The following is a 19881-nucleotide window of genomic DNA, read 5'->3' as shown; positions in this document are numbered from 1 at the left end:
CATCTAGTTTGTGCTTCTAGTTCATCAAGGGTGTCACTGTTGTTTTGAATTTAGTGATTGAAATTTTCTTCCTACTTCTCATGAATTAACCCTAGCCTTTCTTGGTGCTTTGTAAGCATAATATAATGGCATACACCCTATTTTAGAGGTAGTCTATTATCATGGAGCAAAGATTTGGAGGCATTGGGGGCTTGTTAAATTGGCATTTAGGCAACTCTAACGATGAGTATGCCGATGGTTAATTGGTTTGAAATCAGAGTTATATTTTAATTGAGATTTGATGTCAATAAGATATTTGTTAGAGAAAATATAATAGAATTTTTTAATATTTTTATGAATTATGATCATAAAGCTTGATGTTGTGTTGTTGATCATAAAGCTTGATGTTGTTGGAGTTGTTCTTATTTCAAAATTTAAGAGGAAAGAATTTAAAAATACTCATGGTTACTATATTGTTCATCTCCAATAAGGGACTTTATTTAAGTATTTGTTTTAGTAGATCCACCCAACTTCAGAGAGAATTGAGAAATAATAGCTGAACCACCAATTTCTTTTGATAATGCTGTGAAATCATCAGGTATTTATTCTGTTTTCTTTGTTTTTTTTTGCCAATGGTGGTTATTTATTTATTTTTGTTTAACTCTATTTGGTGTAACTCAGTTGGAATTATTGAGGGTGATAAGAGACAAGTGTCATCGACAGCAAATGCGAATATTTTTGGATAGTGAGTTCTTCTATTGGTTTTGTCCATTGATAAGCACGGAGATTGATTTAAAGTTAAGTTTAATTATGATTGTATTTCTCAAAATGTGCATATATGTTGCAGTGAAATATGAAATGATGAACTACATGCATTAGTTTCTAAGTGGATGGATGACTCAATTTCTTATAACTTTGTAGTTGCTTCTCCCAACCGACCACTATTGACCTGTCATGTGCTAATGTTGAGGATGTAGATGCACCTGAGAGCAATTGTTATCATAATGATGACATGGATGAAGACGATGACGATGATGAGGATAAGGATTTCAACTTAATAGATGACAGTGAGCAGTTTGCAAACAATGATTTTGAGATGCATGAGGATAATGAGTTATTTGAAAGTAATGTGGATCCTTATGTTGAATTTGTGGCCACCCCAAATAAGGGAAGGAAAAAAATTTTGGTTTCAAATATTGAGTTTGAGGATAAATTATAAAGAAGTAATTGAAGTTGATTGTATGGATTCCAATGATGGTGCTAGCGTTCATAGTGGTGAGGAAAATAATCCCACAAGATGGCTAGTTTATGTTCAACTTAATTTTTTTGGGAAATGAACTAACATTTTTTTTTTTAAATTTGTATCTTCGCTTTAGTCGGCATATTTGAATATGTGCACACAAGGATCATCAAACAAAGGTTTGTGGTAAGTTAGCAAACATATTTTAATACATACCTTTGCAATTTAATTTTTATAACTACTAATTGAATATTATGCTTGTTAATTGATTTATACATCTGAATGAAAGAAGATTGGGTAGATGAAGCTTGGAGGATAGAAAACCCAATGAAATATTTTGTATTAACTTGTGTTTACATATTTTGAAAGATATCATCAAGAAATTTCTTCTTGTTATATCCTTGATTTGATTTATTTTCTATTCACCTCACTTCAACCATCTGTTTTGGTTTTGGGATTGTGTCTTATTTTAAAATTTAGCTGGAACTTTTAATGTACAAACCTTTTTTTTAACTCCATAGTCGAGCAGCATGACAAGACACTTATATAGAAAAGAAAAGGAGTTATGATATGTTGTTAAAATTCTTTGACGAATGGTTAGCCTCATTACAACCCAAAAATCTAGTACTAGCTCCATATTTTGTCATGGATCCTCAATACATGAAGTTTGATGTTACATGCTTTACTTATATGAATCATCTCTCTAACGGGGCCCTTTGGCAATGCATCTCGTCAAGTCCTGTGATTTTAATTGAATAATATTTGACCTCAAACTTTCTTCATGAACCTGCCAAGAAAGAAAGTGTATGAGCTTAATAAAAAAAAAAGAGGGGAAGAGAAAGAGAGAAGAGAGAGAGCGTAAGTAAGAATGTTGAAAATGAGATATATAAAGTATATTTAATTACTTGTAATTTAGAGATTAGCCCTATTAATTGAATACACTCTTCTATTAATGATAAAATAAAGCTAAGTAAGCAATTTATCTCTTTTTTTTTTAAGAAGCAAAAAACCATTACATTAACTAAATAAAAAAAAACAAATACAACCTAGAAAGCGTTGCTAACAAGTTCCTCCTTTCACAAACTAAGAGGAGGAACCTTGTTAAAACTAATATCCTCCCAAAGGAAATCACTAATAATAGCATAGTTAGCACACAAAATTGCTAACTTATTGTTATTCCTATCTATACAATTAAAAATAACATGATTGAAATACTTGAAAAATACAAAGCTTTCCATCAACCGTCCACCCTTAAAGAATTTTGAAGAAGCTTAATAATATTGGAATTATCACCTTCGATAATAATTTCCTTATAAGACAACATCAACTCCCTAATAACATCTCTTAAAGATTGAATTGATGAAAGCTCCAGCTGAGAAATATCCCAATGAACACACTTATTCCCAAAAGTTAGTAAAAATCTGCCTTTACTATCACGGAATACACCACCAATACCTGCCTTGTATGAAGGTAATAAAGAAGCATCAACGTTTACCTTGATCCAATTGGGTGAAGGAGGGTGCCAATGATTAAACAACCAGATCAACTGATTAACACCCTAGTGGCTCGAGCTTATACTGCCAAATGAAGAAGAAAACAAAGAGTAAGACAGCTTGAACATCAATCATCATCGAACTCTCTATTAACTCCATGAATAAACTTATTCCTTGCTTTCCAAGATAAATAAATAGAATTACATAGTAGGTTAATTAATAACATATTAATCGAAGAGAGATGGCTTAATCACTAACAACGTGAAGTCTCAAACGAAGGTATCCCAAACCCCCAACTATTTAAGTAATGAATCACCTCCATCAACTTCACACATTTTGTTGTTACATCATCTATATCTTCAGCAGCATTGCAACTTATTGGACAAGAAAAAACATCTTACAATCTCCTAGAATACAGGAAATGAAATGTTGGAATAGCATTGCTGTATAAACGCCGTTAGAAGACCTCCACTCGTGGCATTAGCTTAGCTTTTTTTATCCACTTCCAGTAAAACCTGGTAGGCTGATTTTGCATGGCAGCTTTCGAAGCCAAAGACGATAATGATCTTCTAGAATTCTTATGAATAAGTTCCAAACCATCTTGACACATCTCAGGCATAATTTGAAGTTGAAAGATTACCTTAACAAGTTCTCCTCCAAACAATTTCTCGACTTCACCTACATTCCAGGATCCGTCTACCATGAGCTTGTCAAGTTAAGTCATCACTACATGTCATGGCCACAAACATTGGCCACTTATTGATACATTTATCCCAAATCCACACGTCCTTGAAAACATCAATTGAGTTGCCATTTGCAATCTTCCATCTTACAATTGAGTTAAGACACCTGCCACCATCAGTAATGATCTTCCAAGCTGCTGAGCCTCCCTTCTTAGCACCAACTTCCCCATACTGAGCACCATATTTAGGTTCAAGGACTTTATGCAACAAAGAATTTTTTTCTTTAATATACTTCCAAGCCAACTTAGCCCTTAAAGGACCCACTTTACTAGCACACGAGTGTAATCCACCGCCTCCCCACTAAGTTGGCTTGCAAAACATATCCCAACTGACATAATGAAGCCCAAGTCTTCCATCCCGGCCGTTTATTCCATATAAAACTTCTACACAACTTATCAAGCACATTAAGAACATTTTTAGGAACAAGGGAATGCGTAGAATGAAAATTAGGATAAGATAGCATAACTGTTTTAACCAAAGTGAACTTCCCTGCCAAGGACAAGAATTTACTCCCCCAAACATTCAACATTCTTAAAGCTTTGTCAATAATGAACCGGAAATCTGCTCCAACCAATTTTCTCAACGCCACTTTAAATCTAAGGTAGCTGAACTCTTTAACTTGCTTAAACCCCGTGATATGAGTTATAGCCTTCTTTCTTCTTCTCTTTACACATTTGCCAAATATAATCACACATTTATTAAAATTTATCCTTTGCCCTGTCCAATCACAGAAATCCAAAAGATTACTCTTGATCTCCTTGACCATCTTAGTGTTGTCTTTAGAAAAATAATAGTATCATCCGCATACAACAAATGAGAAATCCTTGGACCGTTAGGACATGTACGAACACCAATAAAATTATCTCTCTAAAAAAGAACATTGGAAAGAAGTTGAGAGCAAACATTGAAAAGATAAAGCGATGAAGGAAAACCTTGATGGAAGTCGCTCTTGTCATTGACCCACTTAGAAGAATTGCCATTAATTATCAAAGAAAACCTTGGATTTACAATACATTCCATAATAAGATTGGAGAACATCAGAGGAAAACCAAAATACTCCAAAAACTTTCTCAAGGTGTCCCAACACATACAATCGTAAGCTTGTTCCATATCAATCTTGAAATTGTGGAAATTGTGGAACATTTCCTGAGCAACTAGCACATGTTCTACATCGATCTTTTCTTAAGAAATGCCACTTGTTCTTCTGAGATCAATTTTGGCAAAATATATACCAATCTATTCAAAATAATCTTAGCAGCCACCTTGTACACGGTCTTACAAAGGATGATTGGCCTATAGTTGGTGGGAATCAATGGGTTGCTCGCTTTAGGGATAAGCATAATTAAGGTTTCCTTCCGCTCCGCATCCATAATGCCAGAATTAAAGAACTGTATAATAGCATTCCAGAAATCTATCTTAATAATTTCCCATTATGCTTTGATAAAAGAATAAGATATACCATCATTTCCCGGAGCAATGTTACCACTAGCTTGGGAAACAACTCCCTCAATCTCCTCCCAAGGAACAACCCTACTTATCCAACTTCTATCGGTTTCATCAAGAGAATTTAAGGGAGCTGGCCAACCTTCAAGAACACAATCTCTCTCCTTCCATTTTTCATTAAAAAAATGGATAAAAATGTCTTCAATATGATTTTGGTCTTCCACCAATGATCCATTGTCATCTTCAACTTTAAAAATCCAATTAGAATTTCTCCTTGCACTAGTAAATGATTAAAAAGAATTGGAGTTAGTGTCTCCCTCTGACATCCATTTGACCTTAGCACGTTGCCTCCACCAAGTATTCAACCGAGCCAAAGTAGAATTCAGCTCAGAGACCTTTACCTTGAGCTACCAGCTATCTTCTTTCGAGAGGTTTCCCATTTCTGATTCCTTTAACTGTAACTCCAAAATCTCTTTCAAGAGACCATCCTTCAATAGAATAAAGTTCTTCACCTTGTCTTTACTCCAAAAGAACAAAGATTTCATAGCTCTCCTGCACTTGGTATTAAGAACTTCAGAACAATTCCCATTCACCCTCTTACTCCATGCATTCCTGACCACAACATAAGAGACCGGAAAAGAAGCCCAAACATTCTCTAATTTAATAATCCTCTTAGCTAAAGACTTGATCTCTAGAAGATTTAATAAAACGGGACAATGATCTAAAGCAATTCTTGCAAGATGCCTAACCACTAATCGATGAGAGGAATTGATTGCAGTTGAATTAAGAAAACACCTGTCCAACCTTTCCAGAATCCGAGCCCCGCAAACCTTATTATTACACCAAGTAAATTTTGGACCAATACAACCAACTTCATGAAGATCATTGTTGATAAAAAAGGAATTCATATCCTTTGGACCTTTAGAGAAGGTAAATCTCTTGCCACCCATCTTCTCCTCTTTAGATAACAAACAATTAAAATCACCCCCCTACAACCATAGACACATCTTTGGAAGAGAAAACTTGAATTCCCTCCAAAGCTCCCTCCTTTTATAAACATCTTTGCTCCCATAAACAATTGAAACCCTCCATCAACTCACCAATCACAGCTTGGTAAGAAGAATTTAAAATAGAAAAGGAAGCCATGGAAGACTTCCACAGAACTAGAATACCTCCAGACAACCCATCTGCTGGAACATGATTCTAGTCCCAATCCGCACCAATCAAATCATCAATTACCTTTCTATCCAAAGAAGACAACTTGGTTTCCAACAAACCAACAAAAAAACCCCATTCTCCTTAACAAACTCCTTAAGATAAAAGAGAAGCTTGCTTCTTCCTACCTCCTCTACAATTCCAAAAAGCAATTGAATCCATTAATTATTAAGAGGGGAAGAATTCCCCACTTTATCTTTCATCTTCCCATCCAATCTTCTACTTCTAAGATATAACTTTATAGGACACAGTCCTCTAAGTTCTTTCGAGAGCTTCTTCTTTACACAAGAAGAATTTTCCTCCTTACATCCAGATTCCACCTTAAGCTCAACTCTACCTTATGGAGAAACCACACCAACTTCTCTTTTATCTTTCACAAGAGAAGACCCTCCATCTACAATCTCCTGGTAAATCTCCCCCTCTTCCCTCATCTCACTAAAAACATTGAACTTATTATTATGAGAAGGAAGATATTGGGCTTTAGAAATAGACCAGTTTCAGAATATGAAATATTCACTTGTGCTGAACAATCCCGAGCAGTAGCAGCAACTACTTTTGGAGGAGAATGCACATCTTCCATAGCAACATCCACCACAGCTCCTCCCTTAGCAACATCCACCACAATAGATTCCCTTTCAATTCTGACCGACTTCTAAATTGAACACAACATCACACACCGTGGGCCTCCTAGCTCCAGGATTTCTTAATTTTCTTTTCCCATAATTAATATGGACCCATGGTCCATAACTGTCTTCACCAACATAAGTATCACCATTCACCTTGTGATTATTAGTTGTGACTGAAGCCATAGGAGGAACTTCACCTATGCCAGCGATCTTAGGTTGCTTAGAACTATCTAGCACAATGTTCATCCTTATCTCCGGACAATTATTTTTCACATGCCCAATCTTGCCATAGTTAAAACAGAAAGTAGAAATCCTTTCATACTCTATCTTTTGAAAAGAATTTTCCCGAGCACCCCTCTACCCAAACACCAAGGGGAAGCTTGTTCTCTAACTTGATATGAACATAAACTCTAGCAAACTCTTTCCTGCTCCATTGAAACATGCTTCCATCAATCAAATACGGGGTACCAACCTTAGATGCAATCCTGCACAAGCAATTTTATCTCAACATCCACTTATAATACCTAAAATACCTAAAATATCCTACTATTTAACTTTTGGAGTTAACTTTAACTCCTTTAGGCCATGTGACCAAATTGATTTTTATTAATCGAGGGACTAAAATGGGTCAATGTGATACTCTGAGACTAAATTGGATATTTATTGATAGTCAGGAGACTATTTTGAGCTTTACTCATTTTTATGTGTTTAATGAGTATGATCATGCCTTAGTCCATATTCTCTATGGATGTACCCTATAAATTGTTTCAAGAAGCCTTGTGCTCATTCTTTGGTTTCATTCAAGATTTTAAAGAAAATAGGTGTAATGCTTGATTTGCCTTGAGTAAAACATTAATACTTTTTTAAAAATTGAAGTTGTATTACCTTTCAAGGGAAATTTCAAGCCACAAGAGTTGCCCACTGATGCTTTTTTTAGGTGGAGTTTTTTTCATAACATTTACTATTATTTTTTTATTTTGTTTTTAGTTCTACATTTTATAGCTTATGTTTAGCAAAATCTCAGTGATGAAATCAGAAATGTTAAATTGGTTTGCAACACTACTTGAGTATTTGAGATGTCTTTTGTATGATGATGTAATCGATGAGGGTTTAAAGCGCATTTCCTGTTGACCTACTCAAGCAATCCACAAGTTAATTGTGTCAAGTGTGATGTAGGCAACGACATATAATTTGATAAAAGATTAGCTCAATTAGTTGCACATTTTAGAAAATAGACTAATTTGATGAGTTTGGTATGCCAAGATGGTCCAAAAAAGCCATTTGTATTTGTCTGTGATGCTGCTTGAGGGGAGGAATAAATTTGAATATGGGAAAAATTTTGCGGGAGAACTCTCCCACATCATTTGTTAAAATTAATAATAACTCTAAAATAAAAATTAGTGTTTTTTAATTATTAAAATTAAAAGAAAAAATTACTACCGTAGAAATATAATAAAAAGTATTACCATAAAAATTATTATATTATTTTTATTATTATTTAAGAAAATTAAATAGGTAGAATTTTTTGTGTGTTGTAATTAACAAAATCAAGGGGGTTTTACCCCTGCCAATTTTTTCATGTGCCGCAGCAACAACGCCAAGTGACCCTACTTGATTTTCTTTTTAATCAATGGGCTAAAACATTTGTTCAACCTTAACACTTCAAATTATGTCTCAAGCTATAATTGAGTTGAATTCAAGCTATGCATGAACCATCAAGCTTTTTAACACCTTTAATGTCAAGAATGATAATGTACATGAACCATCAAGCTTTTTTGACACAAAAATGAGAATGTATGTTGGATGCTCAATAAAAATACAAATATAATGAGAAATAATTATTAGAGATGCATTGGAGAATCCATTTGAAGGAAGGGTAATAAAAGATAGACTCATTGTTATTGAGCACATACAACAAAGGGTAAAAGTTAGGGTTGTGAAAATCGGACAAGAAAAATTAGCTAAAAATTAAGTTTTTAATATTGCATAATTAAATAATTAAATATATTAAAATTAGATATTAATAATTACAAAAATAATATTATTTACATTATAAAAATTAATTAAAAATATGTTTAACATTTTATAGTTTATGTGTTGTAAAGTTGAGAATTTAACTTTGACATAATATTGTTGCTTTTTTGGTTTGAAAGAGTTAACAAGTCAGATGGATAGTAGGATCATGTGAATAAGCTTCGTTGGAGCTTGTTTGATTAATAATTATTATAAAAATTTATAAGTGATTTTAAAATTAACATATATTAAGTTTAAATTAATTTATTAAATTTAACATTTTATATTAAATTTATTAAACTAATTTGTTTAATTATGTAAAGAAGATAATAAATTAATTGACCGGTTCTTAAAAGCTGGACGGTTCAACGGGTTCACTGTTGAACTGCCCGTTTGGCAATTGAATCGTCGGTTTGACCGATTTTCCCTTCTTCAATGCAAAATCGATTTTAGAAATAAATTAGGCTGGCTAATAGACGTTGAACGGGTTGGTTTAGTCTGGTTTTCAAAAATTGGTAAAAGTTGCACCAATAAGAAGGTCATGTGAATTAATTCGGAAGAATTTTTGGAAAATGATTATAAGAAAATAAACACAATAGAGATTGTGAAAATAGTTGGAATAATGCTGATGATTGTATTCCTTTTGATTCATTTGTCCAATTGAGGTTTGGGTTAGGTTTAACCGATGTACTGTTTAATTTAGATAGTTTGAACATACTTGAGTGCTTGCACTTTTAATAGAAGCATTTTTATTATAATAAATCACAGTATTCCTTGGTGCTTTTCTAAATGAATTAAACTATGAACTCGTTTCTTTGGCATGATTTAGATATTGAACATTGAAGTCTTTTGTTTTCCCATTTGTCCTTAATATTTTTGCATTTGCAGGCTTGCATCATTATAGTTTTGCACCTATAAAATATGATGACAACATCCTTCTTCACAAAGATCAAGACATTGATTTATCTAGATCAAATACAGATAAGAGAGAAACCACAAAGTGCGACTTAATGTTGGACATGCTATCAGAGAAGGAAAAGGTGTCTCTTTGCCCCAATGTATTGTTTTTATTCAATGCTTGCATAGATTATGTTGCTATATGCAATACAGCATTCAACTATCTGTTTTCATGTCCTCAGGGATATGTGTTTTTATGAAATAATACCTTCTCACTTGCCTCTTCTTTCGTGCATGAACTATCTCACTTGCATCTACATACTAGTTTTTTAATAAATCGATATACGGTATATTATTTGTGTGCTGAGCTATTCAACTATAGATATACCAATTACCAACTGACCATATTATATTCTTTCATTTGTTTCCTCTATCAATTAGTAGAGATTGTTCCTGTAAATATTTGTGTGCTGAGTTATTCATTTTATTAATAAGATTACCTTGTCCAGAAAATGATAATGGAGGACTTGGTCAAAATCCAGAATAATGGCACTGTGGAGGTTCATGTAGCTCAGAATGCTCCAGTAGCAACAGAATTGTTGAAACTTGATGCTATTGATTTTTCATATTCTGAGTTCGAAGATGATATATATGGATTCAACAAATCAATCCCTAAACTGAAGATTGCAATGCTTGTTGTTGGAACAAGAGGAGATATACAACCTTTCATAGCTTTTGCAAAGAGATTGCAGGCATGTGTATCTGTTCTATTTTATAATATATTTTTTGCATTTTTTTGTTTCATTTTCACTTTTTAACATCAGCTGTATTAACATTTTTTTCAATCATCTAGGCGAAATACTAGACTGGATCAAATAGAGTCACTTTGAATGTTTATTAGATGGAACTTTGTTGACTTATTTGTAGTCAATTGTTTTGTAAATTGTGCTGAATTCATTACCTAAAAAAAAAGTTCGTCAGTGCTTAGCCACTCCATTAAGCTAATAACTTTCCATTAGGAATCGGTTGATTTTATGATTTGGATATGAATTCAGAATTTTTATTTTGATATTAATTTTATAGTTATGTTATTACCGAAATTTTATTATTTTAGGTGGGGTGCCATCAATCCCTAATATTTTAATTAAATAACAAAAAGAAATTGAACTTTTGCCAAAAAGATTGATTTATTTGTCCTTGGTGGATCGGGGTGGGGGTGGGGGCTTAGGATTGATTTAGTTAATATTATTAATTTTATTATTCTTGATCACACATGTAATCTACAATTTGACCGAATCAAACACGATGACAATAAAGATTGGCGGATATAGCTTTAGAAAAGATTAAAGTGGAACTATCCCAATTGCATCATATTTTGCACCAAACTCTTTGTTATTTTACGAAAATAACAAAAATAAATAGAAAAGAAAAAGAACAAAAAATACCCTCGCCTTTCCTTTCAACAAAAAACCCTTGCCTCTCCTCTATATGTAGCTATCTAAGCCTCCTGCAACGGCCTCTCTTCCTTTGGTGATCTCTCTCTTTCGCCCTACCTCTTTCTTTTCCTTTCTATAAATTTCCTCCGCCCACCTGATAAACATGTTCTCGGCCTTGTGTAAAGTTTATGAAATGATCTGTTTCTTTTCTTAGTTCTCATATGCCGATTTTTCAATGCGGTTGGGAGTTTATTATTGTAGTATTTTATGGTTTTATTTTTTGTAGGAGTTTATTTAAATCTTTATTTTGATCTATATTACATCTTTTTTAGTATGGGAGGTATAAACATTACTTGCATAGGTGTTCAACATGCCACCTATATGAATCCTTTTTGATGCAATAAGGGACTTGTGGTGTCCCATACACAACACATGCATGCTTTTTTTGGTGTGTTAGGAAGGCCTTGCATATTGTCAAGAACTTGGGGGGGGGGGGGGGGGGGTGGTTGTTGTAGGAGTATTGTCAAAATTTGTAAAAAACCTATGTATGTATTTAAACAAAATTACTCTTGAGATATAATTTACTTGGAAAAAAATCTATGTACAATAGAGAAAGCACTTTAAATTGTAGTACATTTATTGAAAAAAGAGCAAATAATGAAGAAAAAATGGATTTCAATAAACTTCATTAGTTCACCAAAATGTGTAAAAAAAAAAACTCCTTGCTACCTCCTTACATTATGAAATCAAATGGGACATGGATGCACAACCTCTCTGCTTATAGATGTGAATTCTTCCCTTGTGATCCAACTAGTTATTGATGCACACAAAATATGAGTAAGGTAACTTCATTTTAAGTACTCACAAAGACTAAGTTTGGACATAGACCTAAGAAAACATGCTAGTGAGCTCAAATGCCCTCAAGTGAGTGCCAAAAAGTGTGCAAACACACATTGAAAAGTGTGCAAGCATGCTTCGAAAATCATGAAAATTTCCTTAACAGCATCTAGACCTACTTTTTGAATCAAACTTATCACATCTCATCAATACTGAGTTGAGGGTGCGAGAGAAGCTTATGATATTTTATGATTTTTTTGAATAAACATGTTCAAAAAAGAGGAAAAGAAAAAAAATACTACGACGCCCACAACAACAACAACAACAACAACAAGCCTTCATCCCACTATGTGGGGTCGGCTAAATGAATCTTTTTTCTCCATTGTGCCCTGTTAAAAGTTAAATTTTAATTTAAATCTAATAAAGAAAGGTCATTTCTAATATTTTCTAACCAACTCTTTTTAGGTCTACCTTTACCCTTCTTCAGATAAGTCAAATCTAATACATTTACTTTTCTAACTGGGTCATCAGAAGGCCACTGTTTTTTGTGTCCAAAACATCTAAGGCGACTCTCTCTATTCTTATGTTCCACTGGAGCTACTCCAACCTTTTCACCTATATGCTCATTTCCTATCCTGTCTCTAAAAGTAAAGCCACTAATCCACCTGAGCATCCTCATCTCTTCAATACTTAACTTAATATTATGCTTCTCTTTTAATGGCCAACATTTCGCACCATAAAACATTGCAGGTCTAACCACCATCTTATAGAATTTTCCCTTAAGTTTGAGGGGGACTTTTCTATCACATAACAAGCCCGATGCATTCCTCCACTTCAACCATTCAACTTGATTCTATTGATAATATTCCCATACATTTCACCATTACTCTAAACAATAAACCCAAGATATCTAAAACATGTACTCTTATTAATTACTTCATCACCCAAAGTCATAATCCCCCCATTAGAACTATTATTACTAAAATTGCTTTCCATATATTTAGTTTTAAATCTACTTAAACGAAAGCCTTTAGCCTCTAAGGCTGACCTCCATAATTCAAGTTTACCTTCAATTCTCTCTCTAGTCTTATCAACAAGAAGAATATCATCAGCAAAAAGCATACACTAGGGTACATCTCATGCAAATGTTTAGTGAGAACATTCAAGACTAAAGCAAAAAGATATAGGCTTAAGGCTGATCCTTGATGATCCAACTGAAATAGGAAAATACTTGGTCAAACCACCTTATGTCTGTACACTAGTAACATCTCCTGCATACATATCCTTAGTGACTTGAATATAAGCATTATTAACCCTTCTTTTCTAGAAATCTCCATAGCACTTCTCTTGGAACTTTATCGTACGCTTTCTCAAAATCAATAAATATCATATGTAGATCCTCCCTATTCTCTCTATACTTCTCCATCAAACCTCTTAATAAATGTGCATGCATGCCAATATAAGCAACTTATAGGTACCAAGTAGGTTCACTTGCCCTAAGGAGCATTCCAGAGCAAGGTTAGAGATAGGTAGGTAGTCATCCAAATGAAGCTTGCATTATAGGAGTTTGCACTTGAGGAGCTTGATTATGGAGGCACATATTTCGAGCAAATTTGACCAAAGAACTTGTCTTAATAAACATTCACTTAACGTAGTTTCCTTATGAAGATTCGACTCTTTCTGTGATTTTCCTTAATCAAGGCCATCTATCTTTCATAGATATCCCCACTCAACCTACTACTGGAAGCACACACATACAAATCCCATAGTCATGGCTCCATCAACTGTGTTTGTCCCCAGGTTAGAGCCACTTGCATGGAATATTTGTTTAGAAGTTTTATCTCTCACCCCAAGGGACTCACCACTTTTTTGGGTTGTTTCCCTTTGTAGATTTTCCTAGGATATTCATCATGGAGGACTCATCCAGGGCACTCAGTTTGAGGACTCACTTAAAGCACTTGCCTCCAAGGACTCGCCACCTATCTATGGTACTTGCCAAAAATGTTAAGAGCAATGTTATAGATAGGTAGTCACCTGTGTACATTTTGATCTAGTCCATGTGTCTGGACTTGTTTTTACTTATCTAATTAGTTATCATTTATCATTTTTTCTTAGGTGTACTTTTTCATGTTACCCTCTTAATTTTATAAATAAATGATTAAGAGACATATTTTGCACTTCATGTTATTTCTGCTACACAAAGATTATTCGATTTTTAATTGCTCTCCATACCCACTGACCTCACTCCTATTTTATTGCTTGATTGGCACTTTTTCCTATGGACCAAGTATTTAGAAGTCACAATTTTGAAAATTATAATCCTCGTTGTCCAAATGTTTGGAAACCATATTTTCATTCTGGTTTAGAAGTCTTTGAAATTAAACAAGCATACAAACAATGGTAGAAAATTTCTCCATTTTTATAGTTGAAGTGCTTCACTATTAATTTTGTAGCTTTTATTGGTTGAGTGGGTCTGGAATGGCTGGTTTGGTTGTCATTGAAATGGTATTTTGTAGTGATAAATCAGCGTAGTTTATGAGCTATTCTCAGTCTTTTCTTACTGCATATATGCATAACCAACTTCGTTTTTTTATTATTTTTATTTTATTTTACTTATTTATTTATTTTATGTTGTTAACGCATTTTGGGTTTGCTCATGCAGGAATTTGGTCATCATGTTAGGTTGGCAACTCATGTTAACTTCCAAAATTTTGTACGGTCAGCTGGTGTTGATTTTTATCCTTTAGGAGGTGATCCTCGGATAATGGCTGGATGTAAGTTCCATTGAAGGCATCAAATATATTTAAAGTTTTAACTCTAATCAAAATATTGTAATCGGTAAAATCCCACTTTTATATTTCAATAATTCTTCTCATAGTATCCAACTTCATTGCATCCATTAGTGGAACCTTGTTTTAATGTTGCTTTTCCTCCTTGCTTTTTGAATATGTTTCAATGTTTTCTTGTGCTGATGGATATTCCTGCTTAAAAAATCGATATAGGCAACTTATGCTGCTAATTTTTGAAATTTATAAAAAATGGATATCATCCGATCAACATTGTACTAGCGAAATAAGCTGACATGGTATTTCGTTATGACAACAACAGATATGGTAAGAAACAAGGGTTTTCTACTATCCCGTCCGGCAGAAATATCGATACAAAGGAAGCAGCTTAAGGAGATTATAAATTCTCTCCTCCCTGCATGTACAGAACCCGACTTAGAAACTGGTGTACCCTTCAGAGCTCAAGCACTTATTGCAAATCCTCCTGCTTACGGTGAGGTTATAACTTTTCTAAGTGTACATGAAAATAAACTGTCATTTATTTTATCTTTTACATACATATGAAAACAATCCTCTTTTCTTTTGTTTTCAACTGCTTAAGTTATGTGACCTAAGAATGAGATTGGTTTATCGGTTTGGAGTCGGTCAAGGGCTGAATGCTTGACTTGGACACCCTCTGCTGATGCCCTGGCCTTGGGGGAAACTTGCTAGTAGTTTTGAGATACTTTGATATTTTTATTGTTTCCATTGCGTAGCATTTTTTCTAAGATACCCTGAAATCAAAAAAGGTAAGCTTCAATCCCGTAGTATTTTTAAAAGAGTTGTCACTCATCGGACTTATGCATTTGATTAACCAATATCCAAAAGGGTTATATTGACCTGCACACTATTTCAACCAGGTATATAATTTTTGTATGTTATAAACATGTTTTCAACCGGTATTTTATAATTGATATAAACCAGTGTTATATTATGATAAAATATGATTTGAAGGATTTAATTTTATGATATTCAATTAAGTTACTAATTAAAATATATTTTCCACAATTTGATCTTGCACTGAATTGTAATGATCATCATGTTGTGGAAGGAGCTATATGACTGAGAGAGTTCTTAAGTGAATTGAAGATCGTTTGGCATCGTCTGGATACCACCTGAAGGTCCTGAGGATGTTGCATCGGCTAAGGGCAGTGCACTCAAGGAAGAGAATGTACTAGTGGTGTAAAATCCTACAACATTGATGTTTTGAATGGTTATGCAAATGCAGATGATACAAATGATGGAGAAGATACAATCTCTGGTAGTGCCTGCATCACTTTAAGGCTTAATAGTTCAGTAGAAAGTTGACCTTTATTTTTATTTTACGTAATTTTTGGATTTTGAGGCTCAAAACGTCTTGCCTCACAAATAAAAAACGTCTCAATGCCCAATTGCGCAATTTTAAACCTTGCCGTTGAGTATAGAGATAGAAAAATATTTAAAACTATTTCAGAGTTTAAAGCCACCTCTATTCAAGGGAGGAGTGCATGTACGAGTTGTTCAGAACTGGCTGATCATAATTGAAAAGATCTTAAACAGAATGAAATGTCTCAGTGAAAGAAGGGTGTCCTTAACTATTTTTGTATTAGATGGTGAAATAGAAAGGTGATTGAGAGGTCAACATTTAGAGAAATTTGATTGTATACATGAAAGAGTTAATCTCTTGGGAAGAGCTTGAACAAGTGTTTAGAGATTGATATGTCCTCCATTGGCCAGAAAGGCGATGTAGAAGAGCTTTGTGAAACCGATTTAAGGCCAAGATTTTACTTCAATATGAGGCAGAGTTTACATCTTTATTGAGATATGCTTATAGCTTATCAGCACTCATGTGGAGAAAAACTACAAGTTCAGTTTGAGCAATCAGCTGTGGCAACCTCTTATCCCTTTGAGCATTAAAGAGTTTTTTGAGCTGGTTGAGAGTGCACGATTGTTGGAGAGAAATTTTGAAATGGTAAAACAAAGATGGGGTATAGGCAATTAGAAGAGGGCATTTGATAGAGAGGAGATCAATTTAAGAAACAAAAGTTTATTTCAAAGCAACAATAGAAGCAACAACAACAAAAAGCTAGAGGGTCTCACACGATATCATTTTCTACTACATGTAAGAACCCTCATTTAGGAAAATGCTAGAAAAATTCGAGACAATGCTACTTCTTTGGAAAGCCCATACATATAATGAGAAAAATGCCCCTCAAACTTAAGGGAAAATTCTATAAGATGGTGGTTAGACTTGCAATGCTTTATTGTGCAGAATGTTGGCCATTAAAAGAGAAGCATAATATTAAGTTAAGCGTTGCAGAGATGAGGATGCTCAGGTGGATGAGTGGCTTTACTCTTAAAGACAGGATACAAAATGAGTTTTAGGTGAAAAGGTTGGAGTAGCTCCACTGGAAGATAAGATTAGAGAGAGTCGCTTTTGATGGTTTGGTCACATAAAATGGCTGCCTTCCGATAACCCAATTAGAAAAGTAGAGATTTGACTTATGTTAAGAAGGGTAGAGGTAGACCTAAAAAGACTTGGTTAGAAAATATTATAAATGACCTTTCTTTATTAGATTTAAACGAGAATTTAACTTTTAGAAGGGCACAATGGAGAAAATGATTCATGTAGCCTACCCCACATAGTGGGATAAAGGCTTGATGTTGTTGTTTTTGTTGAATCAGTATTGTCTAGAGAAAGCTAATGTAGTGGTTGATGTATTGAGCAGGAAATCTAGTGGACAAGTTAATTGGATTCTACCTCAAGAGAATGAATTAATTAAAGAGATTACATTCTTGCAATTGGAAGTGATCAACCTGAATGATCAAGTACCCAGTAGACTATATCAAATGATCGTGCGTCCTACTTTAAAGTGAGTTTGAGAGGCACAAAAAGATAGTGGGGAATACTAGGGAGTTAATGGATCAAATTCATTTAGGAAAAAGGCAGGATCTCAGCCTTGATGATTAAGCATCGATCAGAAGTAAGGGATAACTTTAGGCCCCAGGAGATTCTTATTTGACTTGAGATCTCAACTGAATCTCACCTTTCAAGTTACTCCATTCACCCTTGTAGTACAAAGATGTATAAAGACTTGAAATTATTATGGTGGTGGTCTGGAATAAAGAAGGATATAGGTGATTTTGTGGTTAAATATAAGTCATGCCAGGTGGTGAAAGTTGAATATCAAAAACTTAGTGGATTGTTATTGTCATTGCCTATACTTGAATAGAAGTGGGAGGGCATGGCTATGGATTTTTTCATAGGTTTTCCAAAGTCTAAGGAAGGGCATGCTTGTATCTAGTTAGTAATTGATAAGTTAATACAATTGATGCACTTCTTACCTATTCTTCAGACAGATTTAATGGAGAAGTTGACAAAATTGTTTATGATAGAAATTATCAAATTTTATGGAATTTTGAAAGTTACTGTATCAGGCAGAGACGACTGGTTTACATTCTGATTGTGGAATGACATTCATAAAGATTTGGTTATTAAATTGAATCTCAGTAAAACCTGTTATCTACAAACAGATGATTAATAAAAAAGGATTATTCAAGTGTTGGAAGACTTGCTAAGATTGTATTTTTAAGACTTTGATGATAGTTGGGAAGATCATATTTCTTTGATTGAATTTGCTTATGTTGACCTTAGTGTTATACCCAAAGAAGAAAAATGAGGACTCAAAATCATACCAGGAACCCTATCGGATCCAAGAATCCCGCTGGCAGAGTCGCTCCCGCAAATCCCGCTTCGTACCTCGTATCCTTCGAAGGCATCCCCGAAATCCAGCTTAAATCGGCGTCGCTTCTGTCCAAACCCCGTAAATCCTGCGAAAATCCTGCGAGCTGCCTCGCATAATGATCCCATTCGCGCCTATAAAACACGACCGACGCCTTCTCTTCTTCCATTTTCACGGTCGCTGCTCACACGAAGCTACGAACTCCTCCACACGAGCTCCCCTCGCTATTCCCTGCTTCCCCTCGTTGCTTCTCCTCCCGAAATCCACGAGCTCCTCTCTCGTTCGATTACCTCCCGACCTCATCTCCTTTCCTCTGCTGTAGCCGAATTCACTCCAAACTCCACCTTCACTACAGGAAAACCCGTCATTACCAGCGGACTAAATCCGCCGGAACACATAGATAATCCGACAGAACTATAAGTTTCCGGCGCACGTTTCGGTGGAAATGCATACGCCGGTTTTGGTCGCGTTGATAAATTTTTTTCCGACGAATGTAATGCGCCGGAAAACTTTCCGGCGCACTTCCCGAAGCATTACCGGCATAAAACATCGGATTGGTGCCGACGACTTACAGCCGATAAATTGCGGCGCCATATGCGCCGGTAAGTTTCTGTCGGATTTTCCGCCGGTAAGTACCGGCATACAAAACGCCGCAAGGTCGCCGTAGACAACCCACGGCTTTGTTTGCGGCGCAAAGTTGTTGCTGGAAATAAGCGGCGGAAATTGTGCCGGATCATGCGCCGGTAGTTGCTGACGGAAGGAAGACGTCGATACGTCCGATAGAATTCGTTGTATCGTTCGTTCCGGCGGATTTCCGGCATACAATCCGCCGGAAACCTGTAGCATTGACAAAAAAAAAATTCCTTCCCAGCCAACAATCAAATTTCAACACCTGCAAACCTATACAAATATCAATTCCACAACATTTCAATAGTAACATTTCAACAGATCAACATTTTATAACAAATTCACAACAGTTTCACAACAGTTTATAACATTAAAAGAAACTGTTAAATAGTAACAATCAACAAAAAACATCAGATTAAAAGAAACTGTTCAATAACACATGTTCACAGAAATAAACAAGTTCATGTAAACTAAATTAAACTACTCTGACTCCGTGGACTCCTCCTCAGGTGGAGCTACGTCTTTTCCACTCAGCTGATTCCTCATCTTGCGCATTTCATCCAACAACTGATTGTGTTGCTCCGTACTTGTTTGAATATGTGCTTGCAGCTGAGCTTGAACCTGTGCTTGCAGCTGAGCTTGAACCTGTGCTTGCAGCTGAGCTTGCCAATCAGCTTGTGATTTCCTTACTTGTTCTAGCTCAGCTTGAAGGGCACTTATTTATTGAGCTTGTAAGGAGTCATGAGAACTAGATGCGAAGCTGGATGCAGTAGAGGATGTCATCC

General features: G+C 34.9%; 1 protein-coding gene across 6 annotated transcripts in view; it reads left to right on the top strand.

The window, feature by feature from the left end:
• The window catches only part of LOC110103918 (sterol 3-beta-glucosyltransferase UGT80B1), a 103507-nt gene that overhangs the window by 10090 nt on the left and 73536 nt on the right, over nucleotides 1–19881 (top strand). For 4 of the 6 annotated variants that reach the window (XR_003701134.1, XM_028695849.1, XM_028695850.1 and 1 more), the window contains 5 exons: nucleotides 661–724; nucleotides 9641–9792; nucleotides 10159–10401; nucleotides 14585–14696; nucleotides 15031–15201. Coding sequence is in view for 5 of the 6 variants with exons in the window: in XM_028695849.1 (XP_028551682.1) it covers nucleotides 706–724; nucleotides 9641–9792; nucleotides 10159–10401; nucleotides 14585–14696; nucleotides 15031–15201 (697 nt within the window). In the remaining variant the exon portion in view is untranslated. Of the gene's footprint in view, nucleotides 1–660; nucleotides 725–9640; nucleotides 9793–10158; nucleotides 10402–14578; nucleotides 14697–15030; nucleotides 15202–19881 lie in introns of those variants that run through there. The other 2 variants (XM_020832799.2, XM_020832803.2) reach the window with 2 other exon arrangements.

The sequence above is a fragment of the Dendrobium catenatum genome, unplaced genomic scaffold (genome assembly GCF_001605985.2).
Source record: "Dendrobium catenatum unplaced genomic scaffold, ASM160598v2 fragScaff_scaffold_697, whole genome shotgun sequence".
Taxonomy (NCBI): Eukaryota; Viridiplantae; Streptophyta; class Magnoliopsida; order Asparagales; family Orchidaceae; genus Dendrobium; species Dendrobium catenatum.
This window is presented reverse-complemented; position numbering and strand designations above follow the sequence as displayed.